Source organism: Dermacentor albipictus, chromosome 6 (genome assembly GCF_038994185.2).
Source record: "Dermacentor albipictus isolate Rhodes 1998 colony chromosome 6, USDA_Dalb.pri_finalv2, whole genome shotgun sequence".
Classification (NCBI taxonomy): Eukaryota; Metazoa; Arthropoda; class Arachnida; order Ixodida; family Ixodidae; genus Dermacentor; species Dermacentor albipictus.
In genome coordinates, this window is record NC_091826.1 from 53379342 (window position 1) to 53405999 (window position 26658).

The 26658-nt window shown below is 46.7% G+C and overlaps 1 protein-coding gene across 5 annotated transcripts in view; it reads left to right on the plus strand.

Moving 5' to 3' along the window:
• LOC135906834 (protein lifeguard 1-like) overlaps positions 1-26658 on the plus strand; it is a 64517-nt gene that overhangs the window by 28872 nt on the left and 8987 nt on the right. For all 5 annotated transcript variants that reach the window (XM_065438425.1, XM_065438427.1, XM_065438426.1 and 2 more), the window contains 3 exons: positions 2927-3020; positions 5527-5564; positions 17308-17353. In XM_065438425.1, coding sequence (XP_065294497.1) covers positions 2927-3020; positions 5527-5564; positions 17308-17353 — 178 coding nt within the window. The remainder of the gene's footprint in view (positions 1-2926; positions 3021-5526; positions 5565-17307; positions 17354-26658) is intronic.

A 26658-nucleotide genomic window follows, 5' to 3' on the forward strand; every position in this document is an offset into this window, starting at 1 on the left:
CAGTTTTCTACCAGATTTAGGTTATTTTGTAGGGATTGTTGGTTAAAGGTGTCAGTAACTGTTTTGTAAATAACGCAATCGTCGGCAAACATCCGAATATGGCAATCTAATTTCTGAGGTAGGTCGTTAATATAAATTAAAAACAAAAGAGGCCCAAGGACGGATATTTGGGGTACCCCTGAGGAAACTGGTAGTAAGTTAGACATTTCTTTATTAATGATGACTGATTGGGAGCGGTGAGACAAGAATTCTTTTATCCCTGCTAGTATGTCACAATGCAAGTTTAGGCTGGAAAGTTTCAGAAATAGGCGGTTATGGGGTACCTTGTCAAATGCCTTAGCAAAGTCGGGGAAGATTGCGTCGGTTTGGAGATTAGCGTCAAGGTTGGCATGCAGGTCGTGAACGAAAATGGCTAGTTGAGTCTCACAGGAGTAGCCTTTACGAAATCCATGCTGTGATGAGTGAAAGAAATTATTTGAGTCCAGAAACTGCATTGTTAAAGAGCAAATGATGTGTTCCATGAGTTTGCAGGGTATGCTGGTAAGTGATATGGAACGGTAGTTAAGTGGTGAATCTTTTTTACCCGACTTGTGGACTGGGACGACCTTCCCCACTTTCCAATCGTGGGGTATGATACCTGTAGAAATGCACTGCGAAAATAGCAAGCATAAAAACTTGGTAGACGTGTGGCGAGTGTTCTTTAAGACCTATGTGTTGATTTCATCAATGCCGGTAGATGAAGAAGGTTTTAACTTATCTATAAGAAGGGATATGCCGGTTTCTGAGAATGTAACGGCTGGCATTGCAATTGTGGGGTCACTGGCTGTCATGAGGGGTGGTGGTTTTTGTTCTTTAATGAATACAGATGCGAAGGCAGAATTAAATATGTTAGCGCACTCAACGTCTGAAATAACACGTCCAGAATCGTCAGTCAGGGTAACAACGCGCGAAGATTAGGGCTTTAAAAGCTGCCAGAATTTAGTCGGGTTATCTGCAAGTATGTTTGGCAAATCGATGTGGTAAAAGGAATGTTTAGCGTTTTTTACTGCGACCAAATACGCCTCTTCAGCAGCGTAATATTTTTCCCATGCGCAGTCTGTTCTGCTCAGTTTAGCACTACGGAAAAGGCGTTTCTTTTTATTTTCTATTCTTCCCAGTGTCTTGGTGAACCATTTCTTGTGGTGGTTAGCGCGGAAGCTGCATTTGGGAATATATTTATTAGTCAATTCATTCATTTTATGTTTAAACATTGACCAATTTGTGTGGATGTCTTGTTCGTCAAATGACCCCTGATATGATGGAAAAAAGGCCTCCAATTCCGCGTTGAAGGCCTCATAGTTTCCTTTGTTGTAGAGAGAAATTGTTTTTTGGCAAGTTGTTTTTGTTATTGGGGTGAAGTTAAAGCATGCATGAATGACTTTATGATCGCTGATTTCACGGAGATAAGTAATAGTGTTCCGGCTGTCGGGGTGGCTAGATAGTATGAGGTCAAGAATGTTAGCAGTATCTCCGGCGATGCGTGTAGGCTGGGTTACTAGTTGGGCTAGGTTAAAAGTTAAGCAGACATCAATAAATTCACGGGATTCATCCTGTCTAAAAATAGGATAATTAGGGGCACACCAATCTATGCCAGGATAGTTAAAATCCCCAAAAAGAAGAATGTGTGCCTTAGGGTGTCTAGTTTTAAGTTCGTTTAAAATGTTGTGAAGTTTACGGGGGAATTCGGGGCTATAGTGAGGGGGTCTATAACAAACGCCAATTAATATAGATACTGGTGTGGCGCGACAAAGGAGCCATAATATTTCGAGGTCTGATGAGATGTTTATGTGGGAACACTGTAGCTTATTGCTTGTAGCAATAAGGACGCCGCCCCCTCGAGAGTTTGTGCGATCAGTGCAGAAAAGATTAAAGTTAGGTAGGTTACAAAGAACTGCAGCGTCACTTATGTTATCAGTCAGCCAGGTCTCTGTCAAGATGAGCAGGTTGCTGCCCGTTGAAGACACGAGGCTGGACAAAAGATCTCTCTTTGGAAGCAGGCTGCGTATGTTGGTGCAGATAACCGAGAGGCAAATATTCTCTCGAGGGGCGGTATCGCACAGATTAGGTTTGTGATCATGGCGAGGTAAGCGCTATGCTATTTCCGTAACCGTTCCTGTGGCGGCATCGAAAGCTGTGGGGGCTTCGGACATACTTGAATATAAATGTGGCATCGGAGCTAAAGCTCTTGTGTTTAAACTTGTTCCCGAAAAATTGTACGGAAAAACTCGACTTCATCCGTCTTACTGTTTGCCATGACATTTTATTACACTCTCCTGTGCTATCTCTTCGTCTGATCGCGGCAGCACGTCTGAGAGTGGAAATTTTCTCGAGAAACCTCCTTGACTTAGTGCAGAGCAAATCTATGCGAAACAGAGATGTATTGTAGAGTTTATTAGGTAGTGACATATCGAAATTTTGGGCTAGCTTAACGTTTCTTGTACATGTAAGACTGTCGGAGAAGGGGAGAGGGGGCTGGCAGAGGGACGAGCGATACTGCCGCCATTCCGTTCTACAGCATACAACACGCCTACTCACGCCCACTCACGCCTACACGCCTACTCATGTGAATAAATCTAAAGGCAATCGGCTCAACATTTAGATGTGTTATCCGAGTGATGTCGGACACATGACTTGCACCAAATGAAAGGGGTGGAATTCTGCCATCTGTCGCAGGCGATATTAAAAATGAAAGAAATCCGTCTTCGGAACCTGCAGGGTTCGTAAAGAAAGCGACAGTTCATTTAATTTCGGGGGTTTTCGTCAATGGAAGCCTTTCGCGAAACGGTTCACTTATTGCGTGGTGAGATAGGCGGGCTGCTAATTCGACCCGGAGGTTCTTGCCGTGCCACGTCACTGCGCTGCACTTCCTTCTCCTATTTACTTCCAGGTTGTTAGCAGGCTTCGTTCTGCTGCTTGTTCTTAAATGCGGCGGGGACCTGCAGCGCACCTTCCCGATCAACTTCATCCTGCTCTTTCTCTTCGTAAGTACTACTGAGGGGTAGGGGGAGGGGCTCGGAAGTCACGTGGCAGCCAACGAAAGATGGAATGCAAAAAATGGTGTGAACAAAGTTAAAGGGACATGAACAGAGAGAAATGGCAAGTTACGCTGGATTGGTACAAACATTGCATGACGTTCGAAAAAAATCCTAAGCTCAGTGCAATCGGAGGCTTGCTTAGTCCTGGCTTCAGATCGTGTTTTGCCCAAAACCATAAATTGATTGTACGTGGTGGTTTTACATTCGAGCCCCCGCACCAGATTTCTGTGACGTCATAGTCTCTTCGAATTTATTCTCCAGGAGAGTGTGCTTTCTAACTGGAAAGAAGAACGCCAGAGTAATTGCACTCAAGACAACTTGGGTACTTCCGAGTGCTTTTACTGCCCAGAAGCGGCCGGATTGCGGGAAAGTGTCGTGAAATCATCTACGTTCTGGTGATTTTATGTCTATAGCTTTGGCGCGAAACACGAAGAATAAAATTGCTACTCCATCGTTTTTTATTATTAAGCATTTGTTTACCGCTTCCTAAACGCCAACGTAGATGCCGCTGCTTTGTGTAAGTACCTGATGCAATTAAACAGTGTTACGCTTGGTAGACCTCGCACGTAGAGGTGGTTGATGGCACTGCCTCCTCTCGATGCGAACCATCATTTGCTGTCATCAAGCGTAATTTAGCGACGCCTGCGCAAGGCGCGACGTCGCTAAATCATCATCTCCTGCAGTCTGGGAGACGATGTACCGGAGCTCTTGCCTGCTACGACTTAGGGCAAGGTGGCGTGCTTCCTCCCTTATTGCACTGTCGTCCTTTCAAAGCGCTGTTGGCGTGCTGCACGCGATATTGGTTTCGCATTAGCAGTCTTGTTTCGCCCAAAACCACGCGATTTGTGCTTGTCATAAGCCCCGGTAAGTAAGCGAATCGTCGTTCTTTTGTTGGCCACACGATACGTTGGCTACGTAATTCCGTACGCCTCGAATTGTAAGGCTCCCGGTTCTCCTGGGATCCGCGACGAACCGCTGCAGTCGGCGCTTGCCGAGGAGCAGAAACCATTCGTGTGTTGTACTCTGATGGCAGCGTGCGAGCAGCTGGCATGCCAAACGCACACCGCCGTGTTGCTGCGTACGCCGCTGCAAGTCGAGTTCCGCGTGCTCGTCGTCGTGGTCGATCAAGAACTGCAGCAGCGCGTCAGAGGTCCCATGTCCAAGAAGCGCGCGAAATGCGGTGGCGGATGCGCAAGCGAGATGACTGTAGAGGCGTCCGAATATTCAAAACTTGCGAATAACGAATCCAATAGCGTCCTAACCGCTGCCGTCTTCGAATCGACGAGTCGTAAATGCCAATACATTTTACAACACTTTCCAATCATTCATAACGTCACACTGCGCCAGCCGACTCTAAAATCTGAGCCAAAGTACGCAGCGCGATAACTTACCGCGCCCATTGCGACGTTGATAACGTGCATGCAATTCATGACCGAAAGCACCGGCTGCGCACCTTTGCAGAGAGGGAAAGTATGCTAGATAGATAAATATTGTTTAGTGACAAGAAAAGCTGTTTCTTTACAGTGTGTGTACTAAAGCTTTTAACACTCCTATAGGCGCATAAAGTGCGGCTATGTATACTTAGTCGCAACAGGACTGCTTGTTGGCCTATTTAGTGCTTGCTAAAAAAACATGTTTTTTGCCGCAACTTACCAGACACAAAAGGAAGAGACATAAAGACAACATGGGCAGCACTTCCAACTGGCCTAATTTGGGATGTGACCCAAGAATATATATACACATACACGCATGCGCAGGCTGTTCATAAATCTACGTTACCCAGCGGTCAAACAATCTTGCTTCTTATTTGTAGAGCACGATAGATGTATCGCTAATGCAATTTGAACCTTTCTTTTTTATATGGTAAGCTTCCATTAGCTCATCAGTTGGACCAGTTGGAAGTGCTGCCCGCGTGTTGTTTTCATGTGTCTTCCTTTTGTGCCTGGTAACTTTCGACAGTATACTTAGTCCACTGTATAACATCTTCACCTTAAGTGTAAAGCCAACCACTTGATGGTGGCAAACGAAGTATTCTTTTAGGGCGACGTTTCCGCAGCAAGTAAACACGATTACATCTACAACAACCGACACGATAACTGCGTGAAACACACTTTAAGAGATATGTATGTTAGACTCCCGTTTCAGATGCTCCAGTTTGCACCTGACTGCCAGAATTATTACCCATTTATTGTAAATAGTAATAACCAAGTATAATTATCAGTACCGTTTCTCTCATCGAACGTGTAGTCTAAGGTCCCTGTCGCGTGCAATAAAATTTTTTCGAGCGTCTTGGGTAAGGAAATTGGCCGTCGCAGAAAGCAGCACCCTTAGCGACCTAATTTTTGAGAGCTGGCTTCATCACTCGAGGTGAAAATTCACGTTCATTGTATCCGATAAAACCCGGTTCAGAATCCCATAATCGTGCACATTTCTATCGCTTCTTTTCTTGCAGACGTTCTTCGAAGCGGTGTCATTGTCCGTCGTATGTGTGTAAGTCCGCGCTCTATCTTCGCGCAGCTCTGCTTAATGACGCTGGAGACACCCAAGCGGCGACATAGGTTGATCGCCAAAGGTTCGCAAGGTGCATGTAAGCGCGAGGGAACGGCTGGCGAAATTTTCCTCTAATTTCGAAATGGTTATAATAATAGCGAGCGTAATACAGATCGCCGCGACACCAGCACTGGTATTTCGCTCGTGACATCTTGCCCATTCCAGCCGTGACCTGCTAGACCTCATCGCCCATGCGATGGACCTCGGAGGCAACACTTAGGCGCACTGAGTTAATTTTCTTATAGGAGCACTCGTACATACTTGAACAGTTGGACTTTAGCACATGCTCTTCACACAGGGAACGATCACAGTTGGAAAGCGTGAAGGTTGCTTAAACGATTGTGGTAATATACTTCCCGGCTCAGATTGGTCTCAAAGTGCCGAACTGTGCGGGGTCGACGTCACTGTAACGCCATCACATCTAGAGAAATTGTCTCTCGTCATGTAGCAAAGATTCTGTCGTATAATACGATTTCCTACCAACGCTGTCTTCCGACACTCACCGTAGACGGCAAGGTAGACGGGTAAGCCGGCATTCCCGTTCCAACACTGCGAAGGACGTCAGAGAAGACCACTAAGGTGGATGTTCGGGCATGTTGGAAACATGAATGCGACTTTTTTGCGCACAAGATGAGGGCGAAGAAGATGCTGACACATACGAGCACAGTCTTTCAACAAATTTTGCAAGTCTGCGCTCGTGTGCCTCAGCCTCTCCTTCGTCCTCGTCTTCTGCGCAAAAAGCTGCATTCATCAAAGAAGACGTCTTCGCCAAGACAGCACTGAATTCAGAAACGATGCCATTTACGGTGCTGTCCAACCAAGATGGCGCCTTAGCGGCCACGGTTTCGCGCTGCTAAGCACAAGGTCGCGGGTTCAAATATCGGCCGTGGCGGCCGCATTTATATGGGGGTGAAATGCAAAAATGCCCGTGTCTCGTGCATTGGAGGTACGTTAAAGTCCCCAGGTGGTCGAAATCAATCCAGAGTCCCCCACTTCGGCGTGCCTCATAATCAAATAGTGTTTCTGGCACGTAAAACCCCAGAATTCAATTTAAATTCTTAGCAGAATGCTTAGAAATGAGATGGCAAGGTTGTCTGCGCACAAGAACGCGCAGTCATGGGTTCCTATGCGCTTAGTGTAAGTCGCATCGTGTTTTACAGCGACACCGTTATCCTCTAATTGGTCGGTATTTTTTGTGTCCACGTGCGGGATTCGGCTCACACAAAAACCAACGGCAGTTTCCGCATAAAAGAATTGTGTTTTTTCGTATATTCGAATTATAGTCCGATGCTAGTGACTCTGCAGGTTGGCCCTAAGGGAACTTTGCGAATTGTCTGACGCACTTCGATCAATTCAATTAGTTAAATAAAGCACTTATGCCCCCCGCAGGGGCGTCTGCGTCAGCAGGCGTTTGGTGTGTTGCGACACCACGTACCCGAGCACACGAGGGTTAGACCCTCCCGCGTGTAGCCATGCGCGGCTTAGCCGTGTCCGGGGAAAGGGGGATCCTGGGGGTTGAGCCGATGCCGGGTGTTTGGACCTTTAAGGCCCCCCGGCGGAGGCAACACAACTCTTTGTCCTCTGCTTCACATAGACGGCACCCCCGGACTGACCCACCCGGTGGAAATCGGTAGTTGCCTTTTCCTGTCTCTCTCTCCTTCGACCCTTCGTCTTTCTCTCACTTTCCAGCTTTCCTGTCTTCTTCTCACTTCTGAATTTCTGATCCTTCTTGCAGCTAGGGTTAACCTTGTGTGAAATAACCATGCTTGGCTATATCATATTTGGTTACAGTGCCTGTGTACAGCTGGCGATGGAAGGCCTCGTTTATTTGCAAGGCCTGTCACGTCCCCTTGTTGGGCTCCATGGTGGGTGGCTGACTCCACTGCCGAAATTACTCCAGTTTTTATGGCTTCTTCTTTCCCCAGGCTTCCTGATCACCCTCTCACAAAAAGAGGGCGCACCGAAGAATGTTTCAACTTCTTTAATAAGCCCACTGAAATGTTTCCACGTTTCCACGTGATTCACAGTGAAACCCCCGACAAAACCGTAAGAACTGTATCACCTTTCGTTGTCGCGAAATGCCCAACTGAGACCCTAGGTGCAGGATACAAAGTCACGAAAATGGCCAGTGGTGACATTCTCCTTGAAGTCCGTGATAACGCTCAGCATGAAATTCTGCAAAAGCTCATCTCGCTTGGCGACACCCAAATCTCTAAGTCCTGATCGTTCATTGAATAGTACACTAGGGGTAGTATCAGATCAGGACCTGCTGGAACTGACTGAGACTGAGCTCCTAGAAGGCTGGAAAGGCCAACACGTTACGAATGTACAGCGAATTAAGATCCGACGTGACGACAAAGAAATTCCGACAAAACACCTCATACTTACCTTTTGTACGAGCACACTCCCTCAACAAATCGAAACCGGCTACATGAAAATAAATGTAAGACCATACATTCCAAGCCCCCGACGCTGTTTTAAGTGCCAAAGATTCGGTCACGGCTCTCAGAGCTGCAGGGGCCGTACCACCTGTGCAAAGTGCGCATCACATGAGCACCCTGCAGATAACTGCAACGATCCACCCCACTGTGCAAATTGTGACGATGAACACCCGGCATACTCTCGCTGTTGTCCCTTATGGAAGAAAGAAAAAGAAATTATCACGCTCAAAGTAAAAGAAAATATTTCCATCAAAGAAGCTAGAAAACGCCTCTCGTTTGTGGGGCCTTCTTTCTCCGACGTGGCATGGCAGGGGGCAGTGCCACAACGGTTCTCGGCGGCCGTTAGGACCACGCAAAGTGGACTGACGGTAGCGCCACTCGCCCACTGCGGGATCAGCTAGTGCTGTTCCACAACCCACCAAGAGCCAGCAGTCCACCGGACCTGCGGGCTCCACGACTTCTAGGGCCTCTGTTCGCACAGAGAAGCCCGAAACCCCCGCGAACGTACACCGCGAGCGGGCATCCAGCGCCTCTATGGAGGCAATGGATACATCAATTGTGTCGGCGTCTCGGACGCCGAACGATCGGCGAAGCTCTCAGGAGCTGCCCAAAAAAGGCAAATACGGCATCACAGGGCATGCCAAGGTTCCTGTGGGATAACATAGTTTTCCTCTCTTGAACACACATCACCATGCACTTTCACTATGGATACACAAATATTATATTGGAATGTCAGGGGTCTTCTTCACAATCTAGATGATGTCAAGGAAGTCCTACATAAACATAATCCAAAGGTGCTGTGCGTTCAAGAGACTCATCTGAAAAGCACACAAACAAACATTCTTCGTAACTACGCCATCTTCAGAAAAGACCATGACGAGGCTAACGCGTCGTGCGGTGGCGTAGCAATTGGCGTAGACAAGTCTATAGCTTGTCATCATGTAGCCCTACAGACACCCCTCGAAGCAGTATCAGTGCGAGGAGTTCTTTTCAATAAGTTGGTTACTGTTTGCTCCATTTACATACCCCCAAACTATCACCTTCACAAAACAGACTTCTACAACCTCATAAATCAGCTTCCGGAACCCTACATACTCGTGGGTGATTTTAATGCCCACAACACCCTGTGGGGAGATTCCGGTTGTGACGCGAGAGGTCGGCTGATAGAACATTTTCTTTTGACATCCGGTGCATCCCTATTTAATGAGAAGGAGCCGACTTATTACAGTGTGCATCACTACACAAACTCATCTATAGACTTAGCAATTGGTACTGCTAGTCTTCTGTCTGACCTGAAATGGAATGTCATTAAGAATCCTTTTGGAAGTGATCACTTCCCAGTCACTCTAAACTTAACAACACAGTATGATTCTCCACCGCATGTCCCTCGATGGAAATTAGCCTCAGCCGATTGGAAAAGTTTTCAAGAATGTACGTATTTACCGCGGAACTTTTTAGAATACTATACTATAGATGATGCCGTACCATATTTTACTCATTTTATTATCGACGCAGCGCAAAAGTGTATACCACAAACAAGTGGTCTTTCATCCAAAAGACCTGTCCCGTGGTGGAACAACGATTGCAAAGAAACGCGAAAGAGGCAGAATAGGGCATGGGGCGGGCTTCGTCGATCACCAAATGCGGAGAATCTAATTGAATTCAAGAAGGCAAAATCACCGGGCAGGAGAACACGACGACGTGCTAAGCGAGAAAGCTGGGAAAGGTACATCTGTAGTATCAATTCGTACAAGGATGAGGGTAAGGTATGGAACAGGGTGAACAGATTAAAGGGCTGGGAAACACAACCGCTTCCTTTAGTAAACGCTCAAGGCGACACCGTGAAAGATCAGGCAGACTTCCTGGGTAAGCATTTTGAAGATATTTCTAGTGCATCACACTATGCGCCAACCTTCCTAACGTTCAAGGAACGCATAGAGCGAGAGCGCCTTGAACGAAAATGCGCAGCAGATGAACCTTATAACCGTCCGTTTAGTCTCGCTGAACTGAAGGCTGCTCTCAGTTCCTGCGGCAACTCAGCACCTTGTGGTGACCGCATAATGTATGCAATGATCAAGAATATGCATCCAGAAACATTGAACACACTTCTGTCTCTTTACAACACCATGTGGGTATCTGGGCATATTCTAACCTCATGGAAAGAAGCGATTGTCATCCCAATTTATAAGCAAGGCAAAGACCCCGCATTAGCCAGTAGTTACAGGCCAATAGCACTAACGAGCTGCATGTGTGAATTATATGAAAAAATGGTTATTCGGCGTCTAATCTATTTCCTGGAAAGTAACCGTCTACTTGATCCCCTTCAATGTGGTTTCAGGGAGGGTAGGTCAACAGGAGACCACCTTTTTCGCATTGAGGCAAATATTAGAGAGGCTTATATACACAAACAATTTTTTCTTTCTGTATTGCTGGACTTGGAGAAAGCCTATGACACAACATGGTGATTCGGAATCCTCCGAGACCTATCTGCGATGGGCGTACGCGGCAATATGCTAAATATGATAGAAAACTACTTGACTAACCGCACATTCCGTCTTAGAGTGGACAATGCCCTGTCCAGGCTATTCACTCAAAAGACTGCTGTGCGACAAGGGGGTGTGCTTAGTTGCACCCTCTTCATTGGCGAAATTTATTCCATCCGCGAAGTCATTCCATCCTCAATGTTTTATTCAATATATGTAGAAAATGTGCAACTAGGATTTAGGTCTTGTAACCTTTCTGTCTGCGAGCGCCAAGTCCAACTCGGACTGAACAAGGTCTCAAAATGGGCAAACGAAAATGGCTTCAAGCTAAACCCCTCCAAAAGCTTCTGTGTACTGTTTTCTAGAAGGAGAGGCTTGATACAAGATCCTGATATTATGCTGCATGGACAACACATAACACTCAACACTGAACATAAATTTTTAAGCATAATACTCGACTCAAAACTAACCTTCATTCCTCATATCAAGTATTTGAAAGCTAAATGCCTTAAAACAATGAGCATCCTGAAAATACTTTCACATACAACATGGGGAAGTGACAGGAAAGCCTCATAAACCTCTACAGGAGCCTTGTACGATCGCGCTTAGACTACGGTGCCGTTGTGTATCACTCAACTACACCCAGTGCTCTCAAGATGCTGGACCCTGTGCATCATCTTGGTATCCGCCTCGCCACCGGCGCCTTTAGGATGAGTCCGATTCAAAGCCTCTATGTCGAATCGAATGAATGGTTGCTCGATCTGAAGCGGTCATATTCTACATTTAATTATTTTCTGAAAGTACATGCTAACAAAAACCATCCTTGTTATCCCACCATAAACGATATGACCTCTGCAACATTCTTTCACAACAAACCTACATCCAGAGAGCCATTCTCGATCCGTGTGACAAAGCTGAGCGAGGAGATGGATGTTCATATTCATGAAAGTAGACTAATGGCTTCTGCCAAGCCGTTTCCACCGTGGTTGTGGCGAACCATTGACTGTGACACGTCATTTGTGGAGTTAACGAAGCACGCTCCAGAGGCGCACATTCATATGCATTTTCCAGAATTAAAATTTAAATACCCTTGTCCAGAGTATTACACAGATGCGTCTAAATCACATACCGGCGTGTCATACGCAGCCGTCGGCCCATCCTTTTCCGAGTCCGATGTTCTGCACCCTCAAACAAGCATCTTTACAGCAGAGGCGTATGCTGTATGGTCGGCTGCAAAACACATCAAACAGTTAAAACTACGTAAGGCGGTCATATACACAGACTCATTAGGTGTTGTGAAAACATCGATGTCATGCTTCAACCACAGAAGTCCAGTAATTGCAGATCTTTTCTCTCTCCACTGTACTATTTATGCCAACATGTCACGATATGCTGGGTGCCTGGACACAGAGGTATTGAAGGTAACGTCCTGGCAGACCGAATCGCTACCTGCTTAGACACAAAAGCTTGCAACATGTCCGCAGCCGTTCCCTTCTCAGACCTAAATCCATACTTACGGAAACAACTCAGAACCTACCGGCAGCATAAATGGGACTCTGAAACCCCTGAATAAACTCCAGATAGTTAAGCCACATTTAAGATACTGGCCATCACTGACCAAGTCTAGACGAAGTAGACTTGGTCAGAATAGGGCACACTTACGGTACACACAGCTTTTTGTTGAGTGGCGGTGAGTGTCCAATGTGTAGTAGATGTGGGGAGACACTCAGTGTTCAGCATGTCTGCCTAGAATGCCGCGAAACACAAGTCGAAAGGAAAAAACACTTCCCTTTAGCATACAATCAGTGTATACCACTTCACCTGGCACTGGTTCTAGGCAGAGAACCGCTATTTGACATGCAATCTACCTTAGCCTTTTTAATCGACGCTGACAGGCTCTACGTTTTCTGTGCAAAAAATTCGTAACATGGCCTCTTGCGAGAGGCCACGGTTGCGATGTGAACCTTTGTTATAGCACATGCCTCCAGACCCTTGTACTCAAGGGACCAGCTGAGGCTGTTGTGCTATTTGTCAACAACAATCACTTGTCCATTTTTATTCATGTAACGCTATTACACCATTGTTGTACATCCTATACTTACAGCATACCCTACTTCAGCCATTCTATTATTTTTATTCCTTGTGTATTTTATGCAACCTATAGCTCTCAGTTTTAGGCCTCTCTACAGCCACGTCACATCAGCCATTTTTCCATTCAGTACTTATCACCACTTCCTTCGCGCTCTTTGGCCATGCTTGGCCCTTGCGCCAATAAACACTACATATCATCATCAACGCACTTATGCCATGCGAAGGGCCTAAAAGGATGAGGCTATATGCTGCACTGACGGCTCCGTCACCTATTCCAATAACCGAAGATATGATTTAAACAGCGAAGCTCTTAGTCGCCCGTTCCGGCGGCGAGCGTAGGCGTTATCCTGCACAGGGGACGGTTCTTTTTTTATGCCTTTTTTTAGCATTCGCACGCGCAATAAGATTGAAATTTCAGAAATATTATATACTTTCCATAGTGTCTTCTTGTCGACGCCACCTGGCTTCACCTCACAGAGGCGCCTTGCGATCGTCATCTAGACGGTTCCAGACACATTTTAATGCTTCGGCTCGAAGCGGTCGTCAGCGGTCTCCTTTGCCGTCTACGTACACTGCCTCCACTGTTGACCAGACTGGGAATACACCATAAAAAATATGAACCAATATATGCTTCGGCTCGAAGCTGTGCTTAGCGGTCTCCTTTGCCGTCTACGTACACTGTCTCCACTGTTGACCAGACTTGGAATACACCATAAAAATATATGAACGAGAGGGGGGCGTGAGCTGCTTCTCGTTTCAGTCGTGTGTGGCATGGTAACGATACACGGGCCAGGAGCGAACTGGTGTGTGGTGATGTCATCACGCGTCGAGCTCCTGCAAACTGAGACACACACCACTTTACATGAACAAGTAGCATAATTATTTTTAGCGCGGTCGTGGGTTTGAGAATATTTTGTAAGGAGAGTACGCTCCTTCATTTTGTATCAGTTACTGCATCAATCACTTCCAGCCAGAAGTTATTGCGTGTAGATTGGACCCACAGTTGTTCCGCTTAAAAAATTACCGACGATTACGTTACTTCCTAATGCGAAATTTGAGCGCAGCAAATAAGCTGTTTCACCTTTTCGATAGATTGAGGCAAAGAAATCGAGCAACACATGTATGCGCTATCACAGAATTTTTTTTTTAATTTTTCACACGTATTCCTTTAACAAAGACTCTACTAACAGTTCTTGACAGTCATGAAGGAAGCTTTGTGGTCGGAGAAATAGACTGATATATGTTCGACTTGGTACACCAATGCTTGATTCTCAAAGACGAGATCTATACAAGTGCCTCACGAGGTTGTCACAGCCGTGGGACGCGTTACGAGCGAGAGGAACGGGATGTTCTCCCGCATAAGTGTTAGGAAATTGCTGTTTGTCTTTATGTCAACATTAAAGTCCCCCACTACTAACATCGGTGTGGATCGATGGACGGTTAATGCGAGTTGCAGGAAGTGCACGACGTCTTTCGTGAGTGCGGTAGCGGACTCACGAAAGCGGTACCAGTCGGTCGCTGCTAGCGCTGGGGGGATGAAAGGGGGGCGGAGCTGGTTACCAGGCCGACGATAACGCCGACGACGACGCGAAACCCAGGAACGGACGCCAAAGAGCCATTTGTGTAGCCAGCCCTCCTCCACAGTCTCTCCTCCTCCCTTCCATCATCCTCCCTCGCCCGGAGAGCCGACAGCGCGCATGCGCGGTGGCGGAGCAGCAGATTCGTCGGCGAGCTGGTTACGAGGCCGACGACAACGCCGACAACGCCGACGACAACGCCGACGACGACGACGACGCGAAACCCAGGAACGGACGCCAAAGAGCTGCGCTCTAAAATAAAAGGTCCACCTCCATTCCACTCTGTAAATGGGGAGGTGCAGTGAAAGTGTTCCTAGGTTATGCAAGTACCATCACCACAAGTGGCGTACCTCACGCACGCTTGCACGTGTGCGGAAGTGCAGCATACCTACTCATTCCTCTGGGCATTCTGCCGCACTTGAGTAATTCAATTTTTTCGAACTAAATTGCGTCAGACAATTCATAAAGTACTTCTTACGCACAAGCTGCAGACATGATAGCTTCTGACTGTAGTTCGCATATAAGAGAAGAACGACATCATCACGTGGCGATCTCACCTGATAATGTAATACAATGAGGTCATCCCGTCAAACATGACGTCTTCGTCAAGCGTGGATGTCCCTTGATGACGTCATGTGCTGCCTTTTGGAGGAGCAGCGAGCCGTGCGCTTCCCGCTTCTTTGCACTGTCTCCGGGATTGGTCGATATTTTTGTGTGAGCACCGCACACATGGACACGAAAAATCCCGGCCTGTAATGCAGAACTTTGTTGAGAAACAGCTACCGATAACAAAGTCCTCAGTTATACATAAGGTAGACTTAAAGTAACTGTCATACAAAGTTGCCGTCGATTGTGCTCGTGGCAAGCGGCAACAAAAATAACATGTGCGAGTCTTCTTTCTTGTTAGTTAATTCGCTGTTATCTGCCTCAACCTGCACTCAACCTCTTTGCTTGAAGGTTTAAGGAGTGTTATCGCGCCTTAAACGGGATAAGAAACAGTTGAGGGGACGATATATAGTGTGCATGGTGGAGCAGAGCGATCGTGTTAGTGCCGCTTCATGCGAAGCAATAATACCTTCTGATTTTTATTAACCTTATCGTGGGATAATTGTTCCTTCATAGGACGCCGTAAAGCTACACTGTGGACAATATACGTGACGTCATAAATAGCGGAGGACTCCAGATTTATTTGACCAATTGAGACACTGACATTGCTTACGGTGAAAAAAACGAACGCTTTAAGATTAAAAAAAAAATGAAAGAATACTTGCAAGCATAACTGACTCCAATAACTTTCAAACCACGCTTCAAGATATCATGTTATAAATCAATGTTTCGTTTGATTGTTCAGTATAATAACTGCTCTTGCTCCATAATTTTAAGTTATGGCTTGTATTTTTATATGGTATGTTCTTTTCTTTCTTTCGTTTCTTTTTTTTTGTTACACTATGTATTTTTGCCACGCTTACAAGTTTCTGTTTACTATTCTTATTATATTATATACGATGTTTTTGTCATGTTGTTGCCTTCCTTCCTTATTTTTCCTTGTTGTTTTCATTAAGTATTGACTTCCATGTATTTAGCTTAGGCGCTTTCTTTGAAATTTTTCGCTTCTTTTTATTTTTTTTCTGTAATCAACTATTGTGTGATTTGCACCTGTTTTTACCTTGCCCCTCCCCTCTGCAATGTACAACCGTACCTTGAGGGTATAATAAATAAATAAATAAACCTGGAAGGAAGCAAGCAACTATTCAAGTTATTTTGCTGCCAGTTAAAAAGCAGAGGTTTCTACACTAATTACTAGCCGAAACTCTCGCACTGTGATCGTTCAGACACCACGGGGGTGCTTTTCACTATATATATTCATCTGATTTTCGTGCTTGTGGCTTCGTTTATTACGCTTTATCTGCCTTCACTGGCCCAACATTTCAAAGCAATCAATACCTTTTTTTTTCATCCATCGCGCAGTAAGACGCTACAAAGACGCGTATTCTCTGCTCATCGCAACGGTTTCGCTTGTCCATGCGCCCATAGCATAATGGTTTCAACGTCAGGCTACTGTGCTAAAGATCCGTTGTTCGAATCCTGCTGTCGGACAAGTTCAATATCCTTAACCTAATTGCTTACGTCGCAGTACTTTCTTGAAGATGACTAGATGCAAAGCCACGAAGCTGCTCAAAGCCAGAAGGACGAACTACAGGCAATACCATTTACTTCCCAGCATTCCCACGCTGGCTGAACTGCCCTGCTTGCAGCTACCGTAGACAATAGTGCCACAGTCCCCTCTGGCAGCTATATGATACTGTATACGTGGTTAAAAGATAAGCGCTCATAGTCGCGTTGCAACAAACATGCCTAAAACCATGGCGCTTGCATGGCGCCGTCAAAGTTTGTTGGCTTTGTTGGTCTACAGCTTGGAGCTAAGCTGCAGTGGGCTCGAAAGCTGAGACACGACGTAGCTGATGGCATCGTGTACACCCGTGAGCAAAAGTATACGGACCACAAGGTTTCAGAAAAAAACGAAGTTTCTTTGCTATTAGCGTGCACAAAGTGAAATTGACGAATAGACTGGAAAGTTCCCAATGCTAAGTTTGGACTGTGGTCCTCAGTTTCAATTTGCATTCGGAGGCCGTGTAAAAAAAATCGGCTTTATCGCGCAATCACTGGTCCGTATAAATTTTCTCACGGGTGTACGTTGTGTTATTGCATGCCTCGTGGAAGCGAGAGGCAGCACGACGGGGAACTCGCTCGCCGCTGCTGCCGCTGTTCATCACGCCAGAGTTCTAGCAGTTCTAACAGCCAGTGTTCGCGGTCGTTGACGGAGATGTGTGCCTGTTCGGGCATGACAACATGCTTAGTAATGCTTACACCAGCCCTACAATACAAATCCACTAACCTTACGGCGTATAGCTGTACCATTATCTGCTATCGCAATGAATGCTTCAGCTTTTTGGTGAAACCGCGACTTTTTGTTTATGTTTTTCTTTGCACCTATATTTTGCGGATATTTCTTGCTTAGCTTGTACAACATTGTCAGCGCTAAAAATGAAACGGGAGCGCATGCGATTCGGGATCACGTTTTCTTTTCCAGGTTTCACAAGCGCGATGAAGTTTTCATGGCAGTAGCAGTAACAGCGGTGAGTCATGAAAGGCATGTTCGCATGGAACACCCATCATTGTCAGATTTACGTTACGATTGACAAGAGGGGAAATTAGCATAACAGAGATACAATAGCGTAAACTTACACGAGAATGCCAGAAAATGTGGATGTCGAAGGCAGTATTTGTGGTTACACCTCGGAAAAGTATGTCCACTGAAAAAAATTCATTGGATTTTATTGCAGTGATCACACGTCTACTGTTCTAACGCAAATGTGCGTCTATGGTAACAGCCGACTTCAGGTTACCGGTAAACATATTGCCGTTTATAGATTTTCGTCTCAGCAGAGGCATGGCCGCTCACAGCAAGGCTGATAGTGGCATTTTATAGAACAATGCCGCCCCAGAGCACCTTAGACAGGCGTCCCGCAGGGGCGTATGCGTTAGCAGTCATTTGGTGCGTTGCGACACCACGTACGCGAGGACACGGGGATTGGACCCTCCCGCGTCTAACCGTGCGCACCTTAGCCATGTCTGCGGAAAGGAGGATCCTGGGGGTTCAGACAATGCCGGGTGTTCGGACCAGTAAGGCCTCCCGGTGAAGGCAACACACCTCTTTGGCCTCTGCTTCACGTAGACGGCACCCCCGACTCACCCACCTGGGGGAAATCGGTAGTTGCCTTTTTCTGTCTCTATCTCCCTCAAACCTTACTATTTCTCTCGCACTTTCCATCTGTCTTGTCTCCTCTTCACTTCGTTTTACTTCCAATGCTCCAGGCAGCAAGAGTTGACCTAGCATAGCTTATCCATCCTTGGGTCTATTATATTAGGCTGTAGTAGCTACGTACAGCTGGCGTCTGCATTTCCTTCGGGTCTCGTAGCGTCCCCTGGTTGGGCTTGGTGGTGGGTGGCTGGCGTAGCCTACAAAATTAAACAACTATTTATGAATTTATCGTCCTTGCCCCATCTGCCTGATTGCCATTTTACCAGAAGAGGGTGCACCGAAGAAATCCTCCCCTATTTCGGTCAACGCAAAGAAACCTTCCCACTATTCCACGTCATGCATAGTGCAAACCCTGAAAAGACAGACAAGAATGATTCCTCCCTTCACGGTTTCCAAATTTCCAATTGATGAACCAGGTCACAGCTACAAGGTGACGAAAGTGGCCAGCGGGGGAGCTCCTCCTCGAGGTTCGCGAACAGAAACAGCATAAAAAGACGTACAAATCACAAATCAATGTACAAATCACAGTCAACCCACACCATCGATGAACACATTCAAATGTGTAATTTCTGACGGAGACCTCTTCACTTTGACCGAAGAGCTCCTAGAGTGCTGGAAAGAATAAAACGTAACACAAGTACAACGAATCAAGGTCAAAGCACTGTCGAAGAAACAGGCGTCCCTATTTTAGAGAATGTCCTAATGGCCCTTATTCAGCTTCCACCACCCTGGGAGTGGCAGGCTATCCAGTGTGACATCTCTTTGAATTATCAAAACAAGCAGCTGAGGCACATATACATTCGCATTTTCTTGAACGTAAGGGCGAAGTACTCCTTTGCTGAATTGTGTACATGTGCTTCGAAGTCTTCTCCTGGTGTTGCTTACGCAGCTCTAGGACCATCGTTTTTAATATCCGGTACACTGAATCCATATACAACAATTTTTACGGCAGACGCATACATGACCCTCTTTGGAGTTAAACACATTAAACAAACAAATATCACTAGAGTTGTGTTTACAGACTCACTGAGTGTGTTACGAGCCCTAATGAGTTTACGAAAATGAAAGAACAATGTTTTTAGCCAACTATATGCTTTGCTGGCCGCTGCTACAAGTCATTATACTTTGCTGGGTGCCTGGCCAGAGTGGCATAAAGGGCAATGAAGCTACTGGCGAGAACGCCACCTCAGTAGCTTTTAGCGACACCGACGCACACATGACCATTCCAGCCACGGACCTTAAACCAAACTTACGTCACAAGCTGAAGACGCACTGGTCTGCGCAAGCAGGCGTTTGGTGTGTTGCGACACCACGTACCCGAGCACACGAGAATTGGACCCTCCCGCGTGTAGCCGCGTGCGGCTTAGCCGTGTATGGGGAAAGGGGGATCCTGGGGGTTGAGCTGATGCTGGGTGTTTGGACCTTTAAGGCCCCCGGCGGAGGCAACACACACCTTTGGCCTCTGCTTCACATAGACGGCACCCCCGCACTGACCCACCCGGGGGAAATCGGTAGTTGCCTTTTCCTGTCTCTCTCTCCCCAGAACCTTCGTCTTTTTCTTACTTTCCACCTTTCCTGTCTCCTTCTCATTTATTTATTACTTCCGACCTTCCTGGCAGCAAGGGTTAACCTTGTGTGAGTACCAACCTTGGTTATATCATATTGGGTTATAGCGGCAACATACAGCTGGCGTTTGCAGGCCCTGTTTTTCAGGCCCTGCAGCGTCCCCTTCTTGGACTCCATGGTGGGTGGCTCGCGTTGCTGCCGAAAACTACACGTCCACATATGGCTACTTTCTTCCCTCCACTACCTGATCGCCCTCAGAAAGAGGGCGCACCGATGAAGTCTTCCAATTTTTTGGCCGCCAAAAAGGATCGTTCCCGCGTTTCCATGTCATCCATTCTGCAAAACCAGATAAACCAGTAAGAACTATCTCACCCTTCCTTGTTTTGAAGTGATTGACTGAAGCCTTTGGTCCTGGATATAAGGCGTCGAGGAAGGTAAGCGGTGATCTCCTCTTGGAGCTCCGCGATCAAAAGCAATATGAAAAATTGTCAACACTAGTGTCATTTGGGGAAACCCAAATAATTATAACCCCGCACCGCACGATGAACACCACCCGTGGTGTTGTCTCTGACGATGACTTGATGGAGCTCACTGAGGCTGAACTCTTGGAGGGCTTCAGTGACCAGAATGTTATAAATGTTAAACGAATTAAGATGAGGCGAGATGGAAAAGAGATCAAGATCAAACACCTGATATTCACTTTCGGCTCAAGTGTCCTTCCCGAGTCCATCGAGGCTGGTTATATGAAACTTCGTGTTCGGGCATACGTTCCCAATCCTCTCAGATGCTTTAAGTGCCAACGTTTCGGCCACAGTTCACAGAACTTTCGAGGCCGGATGACTTGTGCCAAGTGTAGTGACAATGAACATTCCTCCGAAACGTGCCAGAACACTCCACATTGTGTCAGCTGTGATGGCGAGCACGCCGCCTACCCACGCGTCTGCCCGTCCTGGAAAAGAGAAAAGGAAATCGTTACAATGAAATTCAAGGAAAACATATCTTTCAAGGAGGCACGTAGGCGGGTGTGATACCTGTCTAAGCGCAGCTTTCCAGATGTGCGTAAGGGGGCTGCGTCACAACGGCCTCCGGCGGCTGTCCGACCCACAAGCAGTGAGTCGGCAGTTACGCCATCTGCCCCCGCGGCGGTTGCAGCTAGCGCTGCTCCGTCAACCGAGGAGAAGGGATCATCGACCCTGAAGGTGGGCGCAGCCGAGGCTGCCTCAACCTCCCAGGTCCCTTCCAGCGCTGGCAACGGCCGGCGCAACCAAATCCCCCAGGGAGCCCCATCGGCCTCCGGGCTGGTGGGCGCAGGGGTCTTGCCCTCCAAAGCGGGACCCTCTCGGGAAACTTCTCGCTCGCAAGAGCAGGTGTCCGGCGCCTCACATGCGGCAATGGACACAACACCTATCCTCAAGGCGCACCAGGCGCCTAAGTAGTGGCGAGGTTCCCTCGAACGCTTCAAAAAGAGCAAAACCCCGGTTACAGGGCCTCAAAAGGGCTCTGTAATCTAAGACATCCCTTCCGTTTCCGTAAACACAGCACCGATTAATTTAAAATATGGATACACAAATCATTCAATGGAATGTCAGAGGTCTACTTAGGAATCTTGATGATGTTCAAGAACTCATCCATAAACACAATCCAAAACTGCTGTGTTTACAGGAAACACACTTGAAATCAAAATACACAAACTTTCTTCGAGAGTATGTTACTTTTCACAAGGATCGCGATGAGGCTGTCACATCATCGGGCGGTGTTGCAATTTTAATTCGATAAAGCATAGCCTGTCAACGTGTACAGCTACGAACGGCCCTTGAGGCAGTGGCGGTTCGAGTTATTCTGCTAAACAAACTGATAACTATTTGCTCGCTTTATATTCCCCCACATTATAAACTAAGCAAACATGAATTTCAGACCTTTATAGATGAATTGCCAGAACCTTATGTTGTTTCTTGGCGACTTCAATGCACATAACTCCCTGTGGGGCGACCCTCGTATAGATGCGCGAGGACGTCTTGTCGAACAGTTCCTTTTTTCTTCTGGTGCGTGTCTGTTGAATAAGAAGCAACACACATATTACTCTCTTGCTAACAGAACCTACTCTTCCATAGATCTTAGCATAGTCTCCGTGTCTGTACTGCCTGAACTTGAATGGGAAGTTACCGACAACCCTTACGGCAGCGACCACTTCCCTATACTGCTAAGATCACCTAAAGAAAACGAATATCCACCACACGCTCCTAGGTGGAAGATTGAGACAGCTGACTGGGAGAAATTTCGATCTCTTACTAGTATCTCATGGGCTGACCTGTCTTCGTTAGCAATTCATGCTGCAGTCGAGTTCTTTACAGCCTCCATAATAGATGCCGCATATAAACGCATATCATAAGTAAATGGCTTGGCATGTAAACGGCGTGTCCCGTGGTGGTACGACGATTGTAGGATCGCTCGAAAGAAACAAAACAAAGCGTGGGGGTTGCTACGCGCCTCCCCCACTGCGGAGAATCTCATCAATTTTAAAAAAGTAAAATCCCAAGGCAGGCGAACCCGCCGATAGGCCAGGTGAGAGAGTTTGCAGAAGTTTCTATCGCGTATCAATTCGTTTACTGATGAGGCCAAAGCCTGGAACAGGTTCAGTAGTATAAGAGGGAGACCAGCATATTCACTCCCTTTGGTAAACACACAAGGCGATACCCTACAAGCCCAGGCGGACTCACTTGGGGAGCACTTTGAAAGCGTGTCAAGTGCCAACCATTACTCGCAATCCTTTCTGAAATATAAACAAATAGAAGAATGTAAGCCACTCATGAGAAAATGTCAACAGAACGAACCATACAACTGTCCTTTTAGCATTGCCGAGTTGAGAGCTGCCTTGAGCGCATGCAAGAGCTCTGCACTGGGATCTGACAGAATCATGTATGAAATGGCCACAAACTTACATAAAGACACCCAAGTTACACTAGTCACAATTTACAACACCATTTGGGCTGCGGGATACCTCCCGACTGCATGGAAAGAAGCCATTGTGATCCAGGTTTTGAAACAAGGCGGCAAGTTACCGCCCGATAGCCCTGACAAGTTGCCTTTGTAAGGTATTTGAAAAAATGATCAATCGCCGTCTCGTGCATCTCCTAGAGTGCAGTAAAATGCTTGACCCATTTCAATGTGGCTTTCAGGAAGGGCGATCTACAACCGACCATCTTGTGCGCATCGAAGCGAGCATTCGCGATGCCTTCACGCACAAGCAATCTTTCTTATCTGTGTTTTTGGATATGGAAAAAGCGTACGACACAACCTGGCGGTACGGAATCCTCCGCGATCTTTCCGCCCTAGGTATCCGCGGCAATATGTTAAATATTATAGAAAGCTACCTAGAGAACCATACATTTCGAGTGAAAATACGTCCTGCACTGTCGCGTACATTTATATAGGAAACTGTGGTACCCCAGTGTGGTGTACTCAGCTGCATGCTCTTTGTCGTAAAGATGAACACGCTTCGTGCATCTTTACCACCAGCTATTTTCTATTCCCTCTACGTAGACGATATAAAAATAGGCTGCAAATCCTGCAACCTCACAGTCTGCGAGAGACAGGTACAGCATGGTTTGAACAAGGTGTCACAATGGGCAGAGAAAAACGGATTTAAAATCAATCCTCACAAGAGTTCTTGTGTTCTGTTTACAAGAAAGAGAGGCCTGTTTCCGGATCTTTGCTTAGAACTGTGTGGACAACAGATACCTGTAAACAAAGAACGCACATTTCTAGGTGTTATACTTGACAATGGACTCACTGTCATCCCACACATTAAACATCTTAAAGAAAAATGTCTGAGAACAATGAACCTAATGAAACTTCTAACGCAGACTACGTGGGGTAATGACAGGACATGCCTAATGAATCTCTATAAGAGCCTGATTCGGTCATGATTAGATTATGGCGCCGTGATCTATCATTCTGCCTCCCCGAGAGCACTAAAGATGCTAGATCCGGTCCACCATCTAGGACTCCGCTTAGCCACGGGCGCTTTCAGAACAAGTCCCATTGAAAGCTTATACGTAGAATCAAATGAGTGGTCACTTCATCTGCAGAGAACATACATCAGCCAAACATATTTTCTGAAAGTGCACTCTAATCCTCAACATCCGTGTTTTAATACCGCTAATGATATGACATATTCTACACTCTTTCGGAATCGTCCCTCCGTAAGACAACCTTTCTTGATGCGTGTGAGGGAGCTTAGTGTTGAACTGGATCTCCCAATCCTCAAACATCGCCTAATGCATCCAGCTAAGCTGCTACCTCCTTGGGAGTGGCAGATGATACAATGCGATATATCTTTCATGGAAGTTATAAAACACGCTCCAGAGATTGAAATACAAATGCATTTCCGGGAACTCCAATACAAACGCTCCTGCACGGAGTTCTACACAGACGCATCAAAGTCACGCGAGGGGGTGTCCTATGCAGCCGTCGGCCCATCCTTCTCGGAATCCGATGTACTGCATCCGGAAACAAGCATATTTACGGCTGAGGCCTACGCACTGTTGTCGACTATAAAGTATATAAAGAAATCAAAACTCGAGAAATCAGTTATATATACGGACTCCCTAAGTGCTGTGACGGCCTTAATGTAATTTTCTAAGCACAATAATCCAGTAATCAATGAACTCTATTCCGTCCTACGTAAAACCTATATATGTAACCAGCATGTCTTCATATTCTGGATGCCGGGTCATAGGGCAATCGAAAGCAATGTTCTGGCGGACCAGATGGCCACATCAATTGCATCGTATTCTGTAAATCCTACCGCAGCAGTCCCTGTCACAGATCTGGGGCCCTACTTGCGCAGAAAACTGCGAAACTACTGGCAACGCCCGTGGGACATGGAAACAAATAATAAATTGCACATAATAAAGCCACAATTAGGGTTCTGGCCTTCTGCAACAAAATCACGCCGAAGAGATGTCCTATTGGGCCGTCTAAGAATAGGACACACATTTGACACCCACAATTTTTTACTCACTGCAAATGAGCCCCCAACCTGTGGGAGATGCGGGGAGAGGCTGACCATCCTCCATGTCCTCCTGGAGTGTCGGAAAGCCGAATCTGACAGAAAGAAACATTTTCCGTTAATATACCGGCAGCACATTTCCCTTCATCCTGTAATGTTACTCGGCCCAGAACCGCTCTTTGACACTAACGCAGTCCTAGACTTCCTGAAAGATGTTGTGTTACATGTAATTAGCCCTATGCGTTCATAGCGTCTCCTCTCTACAGAGGATGCCGCTGTGAAAGCTATTTCGCATAGCACATGCCTCTCGGCCCTTGTGTCTCAAGGGCTCTGGCGAGGCAGTAGCGCTCTTAGACAATTTTAACATCTCGCATATCTTATGTAATGCATCATTCTTTTTAATGCATCATAGTGATCATAGTACATGTCATTAATCATTGCCACAATTTTATTACATGTAATTTTTATGCAATTTACCCAAACTCTTTTAGGCCCCTTTACAGCCACGTCACATTAAACTCACAGAGCCTATCACACCACGACATATTCATTACCACTAGCATGGCGCTCTTTGGCCATACCTGGCCCTTGCGCCATTAAACCTCAAACATCATCATCATCATCTCGCAACACTTCACCAGCAGCTAAGTAAGTTCAATGTGGCTGCAATACGACACGCTCGAGGAGGTTCAAAGCAGAACGCCTCGGCCAGTCACGGCAGCCATTCTGATACGGCACGCTTTGCCTGGAGTGAGTGAGTGAGTGAGTGAAAAACTTTATTGAGCTCTAGATTCATTGGTCTTCTGCGGTCTTCAAATGGCTTCGTCCATCTTCTTGCACAATGGTCAGTTGCCCTTAGTCCAGGGCTCCGCTGGATGCTGCTGCCGGTTGTGCTCGCCAAGTCAGACCTTCTTGGTCGACCCGGCGATCACAGGAGAGCAATCCCTCCCATTGCTCCGCACTCGGGTTTGGTATAACGGGTACCACGGCTACCTTCTGGCATGCCCACGTTATGTGATACAGCGTGGGTGTTTCGTGGCACCAGGCGCATTTGTCATTGCATTGTGTGGGATACATTTGGCTGAGTACGTTTAGCTTCGGGTAGGAGCCCGTTTGTAGATGCCTCCACGTGACACAGTCCTCTCTGCTAAGGGTGTTGTGCGTTGGTGGATACCGCTTTCTGCAGCCCTTGTAGCAATTTAGTATCGCTGAATAGTCATGGGTACAGGTTAGGTCCCCTCGAGGTCGCCTACGTGGGATGCTCGGTAATAAGTGTACTCTCGAGCTATCCTGTCCGCCTCTTGGTTTCCTGCCACTCTCGTGTGTCCCGGTGTCGTATTCCTAATTGGTTCTTCTTTTGGTTGTCGCCGTGTTATGTGGTCTCCGGAGCGGAGTATGCGGAGCGCTCCGTGTCCTATTCTGCCGCGTAGGTAGTTGCGGCACGCCGTTTGTGAGTCTGTAAGGATTGTTAGAGACTTGGAAAGCATGCGCGGCTTGGTGCCGGGTCGGCCTTTGCCGCGACATGCTCGTATTCAAACTTCGTCCCACATTTCTTTACGGGGCGCTGAAGTCTGACGCGCAGCGGGTCCCGCTCGTTTCGACAGTGCCTCGATTGCGCTTCGAAAATAGATCACGAATATCCCAAACTAGGCGCGATTTCGAGCGTTTTTAAAACGCGGGCGATTATTAAAATGTGACTGCCTTAAAATGTGCCATTTAGACGACTGCCCCCAAGGCACTAAAACAGCTAATTATTACTTTGTTAATTATTCGTCTGAAATTCACGTTATCAGCGGCAAAGTGGTCCACTTCGCCCAGGAACTCGCCTGTAAAAACGCCGCGTTCTCTGCAGTCACTAAATTTTATATAAAAACTATGTATGGTCTAAAAAAAGGCATTAGTATATAGGGACAGTAATATGTCTGCCTGCATAGCGGCGTGCGTGTGCAATTATATCTCCCCACCGCTACGCAACAACTCTCTAGCATGCGTAGTCGCACACTGACCTTCCCATGGGTTGATCGCTGCCATTCTGACTTCAG